The sequence below is a fragment of the Rhipicephalus microplus genome, chromosome 8 (assembly GCF_043290135.1).
Source record: "Rhipicephalus microplus isolate Deutch F79 chromosome 8, USDA_Rmic, whole genome shotgun sequence".
Taxonomy (NCBI): Eukaryota; Metazoa; Arthropoda; class Arachnida; order Ixodida; family Ixodidae; genus Rhipicephalus; species Rhipicephalus microplus.
Genome location: NC_134707.1, coordinates 10,678,640 through 10,691,442, shown reverse-complemented (window position 1 = coordinate 10,691,442; position 12,803 = coordinate 10,678,640). Strand labels below are relative to the sequence as shown.

Genomic DNA, 12,803 nt, shown 5'->3' with positions numbered 1-12,803 from the left:
AAGCAGCCATGTAGCTTCCTAATCGCCCCATAGCGTAACCACCGATAGAACGGACACAACGCACAATGCACACCGCAACGCGCACTTGCTATTTCAGCTTGTCTTGGATTAAGGCTCCGTGCATTGATGGTACGCATGAAATGACTGCAGGCTGTCGTGCGATATCATTATCAGCAGCTACAACGAGCAGGCGACATTAATGCTGCAATTTTTGGGGATTAGGATAATTACTTGCGGGAGAAAAAAAAATATTGTATTTTCGTTGTGCGATGTTGGGGGTGTGAGAACTATGCACGTGCGAGGATTATGTAAGTAAATACGGTATGTATGATGCAATGACAGACATTATACAGTAGAACCACATTGATAAATTCATATATAATATGACTTCTCTGTGCCACCGATGTTCACATCATCATTATCAAGTGAAATGGCACGACGTTTTAGTAAATGTGGACTAATAAATAAATAAGTAAATAAATAAAATAAAGACTGTATTTTTTCCTGGATAGACCATTTTGTTGCTGTATTTTTTTGTCCCTTATGAACTCTATTCACGCAAACACCAGAAAATTGTTCAATGAAATGAAAGCACCGCCAGAAAAAAAAAAGTACGGATGAAGGAATGACACAAACCTTCAAGGTGGACCGAGGGTTCGACACCACCTCTGAATGGGCCTGCTGTGACACCTTCTTCACGATCCAGTCAACAGGGTGTAAGGTGTCAATGCCCAACCGTGTGGCACGCACAGACACCCTAGTTAGGAACACCAAGTTTCTGATGACCTGTAGAACATCGTTAGCAAAGCCAGTTAATTCAACGAAACACTATTAAGAAGTTACATAAGATAACTTAAAAATCATAATCCTTCATTGTTAATATGGTGTATAAAGGCTGCTTAGAGGAATATAATTTTGCACAAAGTCCGTGCAAAAACCCTTATGTTAGTGCGATGCTGCAAGGTTCAAATTGTTTTACCTTCACTCACTTTTTTTGTGCAGGTAACAGTAATCTAAGCATGACTGTACTCTCCTCTCCTGGTCACACAGCACAATTTTTCACACCAATAAAAAAAATAAACTAGGCCCTTGTTAGAGACTGTAAAAATCCATGACACCAAATTTGACAGAAGCCCCTTAGCTGCCAAGAGAAGTAACTTTATAAATCATCTCACATCATTCCGTAGGGGCAAAGTAGCGCACTGAGAGACTAAGCAAGAAGCACAAAACAAGACATATGCCAGCCTTGTGTGTGCTCTGCAAGTCCTTTGTAATTCTAATACTGAGCACTGCTATGATGATCGTCAACTCGCCCCGATTGCCCATCTCACTAAACTGCTCTATCTCTTGTGCAGCTCCTCTGACAAATGCAACGCCAACACGATTCTCAAAGCAGAGTAGACACGCAGATTGCAAGTAGAGGCAACGGTGCCGCTCACCTGCTCCGCTATCTTCTCCAGGACGTTCTCCGGCTGGAGCTGCGAGCAGAACTTCTCCGTAAGGCCTCGAACCTGCCGCACGACAAGTTTAGACGTGCGCTTGTTGAAATTTGATACACGTAACATTACAAGCTTTCTAGAATGGTGTCTTCAATTAACATAAATTGACAAGTGACGCACATAACACGCAACTTTTTGGACCCATACAACACAAGAAAATGTAGAAAAGAAAAGATGCTCAAGGCAAACGGGGTAATGCTCAAACTTTTTCCTTGTTTTTGTATAACAAACGGTGCTACAAGGGTTCGAACTAGGGTGGTGGGTGCAAATACTCAAAAGTTTAGAATATTCGTCGAATATTGCAATAGTGTAATTCGTATAAAATTTGAAAAGGACATACTCGAAGGTTTCGGATATTGGAAGTAACTCGAATATATGACGCTTTCGAAGGTTCAATTCGCGCACGCTGCTGTAAAGAACTTCCAATTTTGCGCCTTTACAGTGAACGCATGAACCGTAGACAGTAGACCATGCAGCGACTTTGGCGCGAGTGCTACGATGGCTGCACAGAAATGCATGGGAGCATAATGACGGCTACTGAGAAACAGGCTGGCACACCATCACACCAAATCTACCAGCGATAAACACTTTAATGAATCGAGATCATGAACTGCCTCCTGCGGCTCTACTAAAAAAATGTGGCTCTACTAAAAAAAAAAAGTTGCAGCTCTACTAAAAAGGCGCATTTGGGACAACTTTCCGTCACAGAACAGTGGTCACCTATCTCGTGTGCCTTCCTTGCATTATCACCGCGCGCTCCATAATCCTTTGATTGATATGTGATGTTTAACATCCCAAAACCACCATACAGTTATGAGAGACGCCGTAGTTGAGGGCTCAGGAAATTTCGACCACCTGGGGTTCTTTAACCTGCACCCAAATCTGAGCACGCGGGCCTACAACATTTCCGCCTCCATTGGAAATGCAGCCGCTGCAGCCGGGATTTGATCCCGCGACCTGCGGGTCAGCAGCCGAGTACCTTAACCACTAGACCACCGCGGCAGGGCTCCATACTTCTTGGTTGTGCTCCTACGTACTCCTACACGGCACTTTTGTTAGGAAAATGGCGAGCGCATAGTTCTCGCGAAAGGGAACGAAAGCAAGCCAGATAAGAAGTGTTGCTGTGTGGTTGAAAAACACCTGTAGTACTCCTGTTTGCCTTAGGAGGACAGGGGCGATAACAGGGGCGATAACAGGGGCGATAACAGGGGCGATAACATCTGGGGCCACACGTGCCAAAACTGATAGCGGGAAAACCCAGAACAAGACTCGAGTACAAGGGCATCAACTGTTACATTTCCCCTCATCGGAATGCGGCTGCCATGGCAGGAATCAAACCATCGGCCTCATACTCACTAGTCATCATGACAGGTACAGAAGCTTTTCTTTTTGCAATAAAGCCTAACCATTAAAAAAAAAGCTCCACATGTGAATTGAACCCAAAACATCACAGTCACGAGCTCAACTATTAGCGCAGTATTTGCGAGTACAGATGGTGGCTTTTATCATTTTTTTTGTGCAAAAAACAGACTGCCATGGCTCACAAATGTACACTTTTCAACAAAATATATAGTAAAGTATTATTGGTAAAACAATTTCATTTTTTCATTGTGTGATATTCAATTTGTATTAGATGCTTCCTATTGAAAAAATTTAAAATTTGCACCCCCACACATTTCCTAAGGAACAAAGTGAATAACAGTTCCGTAAATACCTAAAAAACACACAAAAACCAACAAAAACACAGGCAAACTACCTTTGCAGGTGTGTCGACTAACAAATAGTCAGATGAATGAGGCACGTCGGAATCTGTCTTGCATGCTGCAGCAACTTCATCTGGAGTATATGCCGCGAACACACGGCCATAAAATTGAGATGCCGCCAGCCTTACCCAGTCATGCGCATACAGCAGGTATGTATCTGCGTAACCTGGACGACCAACAGAAGAGCCAATTTACAAACTTAGTCGCTCAATAAGTAATGCTATACTGATTAATCCCATCGCGCTTAAACCAAATTGAGCTCGCCACAGTAGCGAAGCTCCACCGAAACATAATCGAGGACAAAATGTGGCCCAAGAAGAATATTATCGCATTGCTGCAATGGTGACGAATGCAAAAGCATCAGTTATTAACTAGACTGTTTATAAGGGAAACTGGCCCAGCCTACATGTAACATGCACACGCTAAGCTCAACTGGAGATTTTGTGAACTCACCACAGAGTGTGACAAAGCTTTCCTGCGTGGCAGGAGCTCGCGCAACGTTGCAGGCGTCGACTATCTTGGTTAGCGAGACCAAGTACATGAAGGCGATGTGGTCCTTGGCACGCTCAATGTCTTGCATCGTAAGCTGCGACACCCAAATGGCAAACAGTTTGTTAACTTTCTGAGACAAACACTAACTGTTGGTAGCCGCCATTTCAGCTAAAATCACGGTAGCCGGCATTTCAGCTAAAGATGTTGGTAGGTGCTAAAATCCAGGTAAAGAAGTAGTTGGGCATGGTTACTGAGAAACCAATACACATTAGTCACTGCCTCATAGGATAACAGTGCGAGTGCAAAGAGAACAGAAGCACAGCTGAATTTTTGCCTAAAGTTAGGTGCTGTCAAGTTTCCAGCTGTGATTGCCGCCTCCCTGGCAGACAGCCTCTGTCCACCTACTTTAAACCAAGCAAGCTTTTCAATGTTTTCACAGCAGCGTTGATAAAAATAGAACAAAATGCGCACTGTAATTGCAGATGTGTGCGTACACAGAAACAGAAACAAAGGCAGGGGGCCGTCGTGAGCACAGCAGCAGGGTGGCAGCATCCAAGAATTTCAAGCAGTGTCACGGCACAACAATGTGGTACCGGTATGCAGTGTCATAACTTAAATCCAGTTCTTCGCCTGTAGAATCAAAACAAACAACATAGCTGGAAAACAAATGTTAAACCTTGGTAAACGCATATCGAGCTATTTTTTCTTCTTTTTCATTGTCTTCTACCTTTCTTTTTTTCTCTTTCACTCTTCCTTCTTTCTCACTTGTTTCCCATTTCTTGCAATGCTATATTGAACTTCGTCGTGCTATGGTTTACCCTCTCACCCCCCTTTCCTTCCTCTCACCCCCCCCCTTTCCCATGCGCTTGCTATACTAGGCAAACTATGCATGAATATAGAGTAAAGAGATGGTTTGAACATACTTATTTTCAGTGGCAAGTTCTTGCATCCCACGCCGCAATCACTTCAAGTTCAAGCATTTTCGCCGTTAAGATTGTAAGCAGTGCAACAGCACTGTGAGCACACACGCAGTGCACTGCATGCAGTGTCACAGAATCGCAAGCAGTGACATGGCTCAGTGAGCAGCATCACAAATTCACATGCACTGTGATAACGCGGTGAGCACAGCGGCATAGCATGGCACTGCGATTGCAGAAAAAATATTTCGCGCAACATAATTGGGTCACACACACACATTAGCGGGGACTGTGTCACATACCTCTTGGAACTTGTCGGGGTGCATCTCTTCAACCAAGACAGGCATCACTTCAGCCAAGTGGCGCTCAAAGCGCTCCTTCTCGGCCTCAGCAAACAGGCCCAGCGTTTGCGCTCCCAGGCGCCTTGTGGCAAACTGAAAAGGAGGGGGGAGGAAACAACGCCAAGGCATGACCACAAAAGCTTTCTTGAAGTTCTTTAAGAGAGGGAAAAGCAACTATATTGAAATACAGTCAAATCCAACTACAACGAAATTGACGGGACGTGTTAAAAAAAATGTTGTAGCGAAATTTCATCCACTGACCACAAAATATGGTAAGATCTTACAATTATGACTCGTCCTTTGTTCCCTGCAAGTGCATGCACTACACTCTCGCTAACCGAGACGTACCTGGCCGCACACTGAATGAATGTATTTTCTAGCACAATACGTGGTGAATATATACAGGAAATTTGGAGCAAAAGTCGGGGTACGGGTTTTATGAGAATTTGATGGCGCTAGTTCGCTTCACGGCAATGCGAAAAAGGTGGCCCTGCGTCAATAGTTTTCTTTTTCTCCCGCGGTTTTCAATCGGGGGAGCTGGTTATATGCAGGGGCGGGTTATACAGAAGAAGATGCGATATTCTGACGACCCTAGGGGCGTGCCGAATGCGCAGCACCAAGAACGAGTGTGCCAAAGCTTCACTAGAGGCCTACTGAAAACTGCAAATGAAAGTGCCGAAGCTCCGCGCTACCGTAGGCATAAGTGAATGACAAGAAAGCCGTAACGATTCATGTCGTTTGACGACTTTAGTACCTGCAATCCACAGCTGTGTTTCATGTCGTTTGACGACTTTAGTACCTGCAATCCACAGCTGTGTTACTGGAGCACATTCGAATCATATTTGCTATCAATGAACATGACAATAGCAACCGCCGTTTCTAGCGCAGCGGTTGCAACAAACAGTTGTTCCATTTTCAATCTGTGCGCGCGACTTAAGAACTGCGTCGCTGCTATCTTTGTTTGAATCGTTACGACAAAAAATATAGGGTTAAGTCAGTGTGCGTTAACTGCGCACATAGTTTCGTGGTCGCCCATGATCGCGTTCGACAAGATCACGTTTGTGTTTTCAGAGGTTGCGGCACAATGCAGTTACGCTGGGGTGCACCTTCATGACACCATGGTTGTAATTCACGATTCCGGGGCTAGTAACGACAAGCGGTAGTTTAGTTGTTTTAAGCGAGACGTCAAAAACACATGGCGGGAGTTCTTGACGATCGGGATTCTGCCATGGCCCACACGTGCATCAAACAAACCGGCAGCATTATAGTGAATGAGGGATCTGTCACCGAGCATCTCAGTGACTATAAATTTGGCAGAATATGCGTGTGGTGACAGAAAGCATGTCTCCAATGAAGACACGGTTGTTGCGATACGGCCGTGCGCTCTAGGTGTCACGAGCCGTCAAGAAATGGCCGAGTTGAAAGCGGAATTTTGTGGCAATCTCAGGCAAGTTCCTTTTCATAACAAAATAGCACTCCCGAAAACTACGCTGAGGTGGAAATAATATTCATTGTTATGATACATTTTTTGCGGTGTTTTCTATGAGCGGCTGACCGCGAATCTAAAATCATTCGTTTTGGCAAAAATTTCGTTGTAGTGGCTGACGGAGAATCTAAAATCATTCGTTGTGGCGAACATTTTGTTGCAGCGGCTGACGTAGAATGTAAAATAGTTTGTTGTGGCGAACATTTTGTTGCAGCGGCTGACATTTTGTTGTGGCGAAAATTTCATTGTTGTGGGCTCTGTTATAGCGGGATTCGACTGTATTCTCGAAAAATTTGCAACATGCCAGGCTAAATTTGATAAACACTGACACCATAAATATATCACTTAAATAAGAGAAAAAAAAGCCAAAATAAATAGAACAGAACAAGCAGTCGTCATATAGCGACAAAACTAACATATTACGCCATGGGATGAAATGAAGCAAAGTATTACTACACTTACTACATTATAAGTATGAATTTTCGGCCATACTGTTAGTATGCCACTCTTCAGAATCACACCCACACTAAGATTGCAATTCTGGATTCCAATTCACTGAGATCCCAATTCATATATATTTTTTTGACAGCAAAAGCTGCATATAGCCACGCAGGACAAAAATATGTTCGCCACAAGAAACAATAACAGTCTGCATTGGCTGCGCCGTCAGCTATGTCATTCTTTGCGTTAACCCAAGCGCGCAAACCATTGACAGTTACATCGTTCAACCCATCGCAGAGGCGCCACCAAGCATGTGCGCAGAAGTTTCAACTTGTAACTTTCACATGGGGCAGACATGATTTGTGGTACAAATGACCGAACAGCAGACAACTTTCCAATAGCAGTGCTAACAGCTGATCCACGAGAACATTATTTTCCCCCAAGTCAATGCAGCGGTCCGAGCACAAGAACAGGCACTAGTAGTGAAGCACAAGCAGCATGAAGGAAGAAATATTTCTCCCTTTAGAATGGGTGTTCGCAGCCGTGCAGATAACGTGACATAAAATACAGAATAGCAAACTCCGACGGAGGCATTAACTGTTGGCAGTGCATTGTGATGAGGGAAAAAAAAGAGAGAGAAGAGAGAGAAGAGAGAGAACGCTACCAACCGGGTGTGGCTGAAAGCGTGCACGCGCTTTCTCCTCTCATTCTTTTTAGCAACATTCATGAGCCGAGGATAGCACTGTTTGCTTCAGCGGGCACGTTAATCGCACAGGAAATGTGGAGCAAGAAACGAATGCGGCTGAACGTGCTCTGCGCTCATCCGCAACTGCAGTGGAAGGTGAGCAACGCACGCGACCGGTTTCATAGGAAACCAAAACGACGGCGATTCCCTTTTCTGCCGCCAGACGCCACCAGCATGAAGTGACTCTCCAGCAATGTGACATTATCTGGTCGCCTCAAGAAGCAGAGTTGCACCTCCTAAATGTTTCTTCCTCCGTGGCAAGCAACACCTGCACACCAAGGATCCGGCAGCCTTCTAAGCCGAATACAAGCAACAACATCGAGGTGAGGAAGCAGTGTTGCAAGAAAAACAGCGTCAATGTGGCAATGGCTAGAACTTGTTTGCTGACGCCCGAATTCCGTGGGTGTTCCTCGAGCGACACTTTGGCTTCAGCTGTGATGCCTGCAACCGCCAGTGGCCGAATGTTTAAGCTTCGCGGGTTAAACATCTTCGTTACTTGTTCATAACACGCCGCAAACAAAAACCTACGATACTAAGCATATGCGTACAAGTGCTAAGGAAGTATATACAAACATGCACTAAGGGAAGCAGTTGCAGACTAGAAGAAGACAAGTTCACCTGTTTCAACATCTTAGTCTAGCGACACCTCGCATTCACAATTTTTTTTTTCATCTCCTCACACAAACACCTCGTAATGAACCCTACTTTGTGTAATTTCTCCCGTCTTTTTCTTTTCTTTATACATGCTGCATGCTGAAGCACAATGGGCTGTTATAGCAATGCAAGCTTTATTTTGCACATATGGCAGTCAGTACACATGGAAATGTGTACCGATCTGCATCAGAAGCCAAGCTTTGTGATGTACAACCCTGTTGTTAAGATTCAGCTAACAAGCTGAAAAATTGAGTGTCCTTTGCTGCCACTATTCCGAGGCGCTTCAAGAAAGTAAAAATGTGCAAAAAATAAGCTCACCATTTGTTCCTTACACCACACCAGAGCCACAGAGAGCAAGCTGTCCCTCGTTGATTCGCGCAGCTAAACAAAATAAAAGAGTCGTTTCATACCCTCAGAACATTTCCTGATGCATATACAGATAAGTGAATTATTATGAATGAAACAAGTTATGAAAAGAGAAAAAATTCATTTTTCACTGCGTGGATGAAACAATGAATTCAATAGCAACAAATTGGTACGTTATAAGGCTAGCAGCTCACTTCTTTTGAGAAACGTTGCCGCTGAAACGAGCAAAGTGAGCTCACTTCTTTTCAAAAATGTTGCCGCTGCAACGAGCGAAGTGAACTTCTTGCTGCCCATCGCCTTGATGCAAATTTTGCGATGAGAGCACAACATGCACAAAGCTACGAGCCATATGCTGATTGCATATGACGCAGCCTCGCCACTTAACAAAATGCTTCACACAGCAAGTCTGTTCGTAGTCAAATTAAAAACAGGAGTGCAAGAATGATGAAACATAGAAAGACCAGAAAATGGGATGAGCCCTCTGATCTCATATCTCCGCAAGCCTGTTGCGTGATTGGGATAGGTTCGTTCATCTCCGCTTGAGAGGCGTTTAGTGGCAGGACTCAAAAAAAGCTTTCACTCACACAGATAACATACATATGGTACAATGTCGTCAATTTGGACTTCATGAAGAACATCATAGTGACAGCAATGGAAAAAATGTGCCTGAAGTGTCCATATAATTGCTATCACAATAAAAGAAGAAATGCAGTGCATAGTGGATGGAGTGACAGCACAGTCTCAAGCGCCAGTTGACACCGTAAAAATCTTTGCACCTAAGTACAGCTAACTTCATACATTTTGGAGCTTTTCTAACAAAATACGATTGACTGATGGCACGTTTATTATGTTTTTTTTCCAGCCACCGCAAGGATTGTGTTAGAAAGACTCTACTGTACAGTAGACTCTCAGTAAATGAAACTGTCCTAAACGGAATCGCTTCATTATAGAAATACTTCCTCTAATATGATTGGTTTCATACTTGAATTCTGCATCCCCATTTATCTATCACTAAATGAAACTCTTGTAAAATGGAAAATATTTTCCTGCTCCGTACAGGTTCCATTTAAAGGGCCAGTCAACAGGCTCCGTCAATCTGCTTTTACACCTCGCAAAGACGCTCGGCAATTCGTCAAGTAGACTGCGGCGATCATGCTTTCCAAATACTATTACAGTGCTACGCGCCGCACACAGCCTCCATTTCGAAACACAGCGCCCGTGCTCTATTCCTATGCCTGGCCAATCTTCTTTTCATGCGCAGTGACGCAAAGTTGCCGATCGGCGGCTTGAAGTAGCACGCAACTCATCTATTGGTCTAAACCAATCACGGCGACAGGGTATGCCTTCACCTCCCCGCGAGCGAGAAAGGTGGCGAGGCCGTGCAAAAATTTGAAACGTACTGAAACTGATGTTCTAACCTCTGTAATTTCCTTAAGGGGGCAGGCTACACTGAATGGGCAACTTTTTTATTTATGTATAGATCTGAATGAAATTTTCAGTTTGTATATTTAGATGTGCAGATTCTAAAAATGTAATTACTTTTTTGACAGGCCAAGTAGTTTTGACGATACTCTACAGTCAATGTAAAACCTGGGTCCTTTGTTTGCAGCCTAATTAGCATCTAAGCAGGAAGCACCAAAACATTGGCGACAGTGTAGAAACCATGTAGCATGTTTAAGGAGTACAATATGCTATAAATCAATTTGCTGGGCCATTTTCAACAAGAGTTGAAGGACATAAATGTTCAGAAGAAAAAAAAAAAGCCACCTTCACCTGTCACGCATGTGGCCTAATTAAAAACTTTTTGATCTGTATATTGCTTTCAAAATAGGCATATTGCATACTGCATGCACTTATCTTTCTGGCAAAAAAAAAAAAAAAAAAAAAATTCCTGATAGCTCGAATGGAACAGAAGTTATTTTCCCTCCAACTTGGCGAACGTGCCAAAATTGATGTTTTGAGAAAATGAGTAAAAATGTTTCTAAACACCCATACTGAAGAAATACTAATTAAATCTTATGAAAAAGCACCAGAGCCTAATCAGGATGCGTCCCGTCCTTATGCTTCTTCTTGACCAGCTTTCTCCGGCTTTGGGACGCTTCTCTCTATTTATTTGAGATTGTACTCTGATGAGAGTCCTCCCTAGCCCTCAGGTATGTGCTGCTGAACATCCTGATGTCCGACTGCTCTAGAATAGCAGCAAATGTATTGACATTGCTAGTGTTGAAACACAGCACAGCTTTTGCAGCAGCAGCTTGCACAGGGAAAACAGAAGTGTGCTGCTCCTTTGATAGCAAACTCTAAATCACGGACTGGAGGCTTTCGTGTGCATTCCGAGTCTTGCCTTGCTAGTATCTCGCCCCGCTGCCGCACCACTTGACTCCGAAAAGCGCTCAATTTTTCGCGCTGTTGCCGACACCTACGAAAGGCCCTCAAGCGTCGTGGTTGTCTCGGGAGTGCGCGCGTCGCGAACTTCACTGGCATCGATCACATCATCGTCTACCCGCACACGGCCGGAGTCGACATAGTGCGCGCTGTCAGGGAGGCCCGTGCCTACGCGCACTTCACCATTACCGATAGCATCGGTGCGGTCATAATTCACAGAGCATTTACTATTGGGGAAAGCAGTCTCGCACACTCCTCTATTGATAACATCTTCAGTACACAAGCAGCTAGCGTCCACACTACGCACACATTAGGAACCGCCTTCGGTTACGACGGTGTTATCAAACAACGTCGGCCCTTGCTGCCGCAACACAGAAGCAGCACCATTGGGATTTCTGCCTTTCTTTCGTGAACGGTAAAAATGATGCTGCGATCGAAACTTTTTCGCGCCGCTGGGCATAGCGAGACGCACAAGCACGTTATGGATACGAGTCACGACATTTTCGCAAAGGCAATACCCTTTCAAAATGGCGGCGGACACTGCCAGCAAGCTTTCCTGGTCAATGGGAAAGCGCCATTTTGGTCACGTGCATCAAGCAACCAATGGAATGATGCACTGCGCGTGATTTTGACTTTCCTTTTTTTTTTTTGCTTTTGCGAGGGGCACATAGTTGTCTAACAGAAAAGAAAAAAAAGCTAGAAACGCGACCTTTCGAACAAGAACAAAATGGCGCTGGTGGAGCACGTAGTTCGCATGCCGTCGGCGGTTTAAGTAAGGCTAGTTTACGCTTCAATTTAAAGGTCCGCTTGCGTGAAGTTTCTCTTTATGGGTTATAACTTGAGAAATAGGTGGAATTTCGAAGCCCCATTTTCTTGATAGGTGCGGAATGGCATCGGGAACGGGAAAATGATGAGAGAGAAAATGCGCATTTTTGGCCGATTTTAGATCATCTGAGTGCCGCGTCTCCCCTTAATACAGCACGTATCCACAAAATTCTCGTGGCAGCATGTTCACAAGGCAAAAGTGCACACACTTCTCTTTATAACACTTTTTGGCACCCGTGGTTATTTACTGGCCCCTTCAATGATAGTTTATTGTATTTTTACGCAGCAGACAACACAAGAAGTCCAACAGAAAGACTTGAGCAAACCTTGCCGAGGAGACTCCGGATGCCGGCTGCCGCAACCCGTTGTACGTTCGGCGACTGGTCGTTGACTAGGCGTGCTGCCATGGGCACAAACAGGCTGGGGGCGTAATGGGACAGCACTTTCTGCACAAAATGAAAAAAAAAAAAAAAAAAGCGCCCGCCCACTCAACCATCAATAGTTACAAACCCAGAACAAAAGCAGAAACAAGGAAGATGAGACGTGACAATGGAGTCAGATTCAGCAAGATACTTCACCTAACAATGAGGCTTGCTAATACCAGGAAGTTACGGCACAAGTTCTTACGATTAAATCAAAAGAATAACATTAGGCACAGTGTGGTCACCACTGAGATTAAAAGCCGCGCCTTCAGTCCCTGTTGCAGCAAACGTTCTTTGTACTAATCCAGACTTTCCATTTGAAAGTACTATGCAAATCTATGAAAGTAGCTTGAGAAAAGTACAGTGGAACTTCGATTATACGTCCCCCGGTTTCGCGATGATCCGCTTTTTACTTTTTTCTGTGCACAAGCTGATCGCAAGTCTTCATGCTGCCTCCTATTTCTCTT

The 12,803-nt window shown here is 44.3% G+C and overlaps 1 protein-coding gene across 2 annotated transcripts in view; it reads right to left on the bottom strand.

Annotated features, from left to right (window-relative positions):
• Positions 1–12,803, bottom strand: part of LOC119165190 (small subunit processome component 20 homolog) — a 127,143-nt gene that overhangs the window by 5,594 nt on the left and 108,746 nt on the right. For both annotated transcript variants that reach the window (XM_075871014.1, XM_075871015.1), the window contains exons 52-58: positions 12,241–12,360; positions 8,657–8,719; positions 4,974–5,105; positions 3,716–3,848; positions 3,256–3,428; positions 1,440–1,511; positions 637–786 (exon numbers count right to left, since the gene is read on the bottom strand). In XM_075871014.1, the coding sequence (XP_075727129.1) occupies positions 637–786; positions 1,440–1,511; positions 3,256–3,428; positions 3,716–3,848; positions 4,974–5,105; positions 8,657–8,719; positions 12,241–12,360 (843 nt within the window). The remainder of the gene's footprint in view (positions 1–636; positions 787–1,439; positions 1,512–3,255; positions 3,429–3,715; positions 3,849–4,973; positions 5,106–8,656; positions 8,720–12,240; positions 12,361–12,803) is intronic.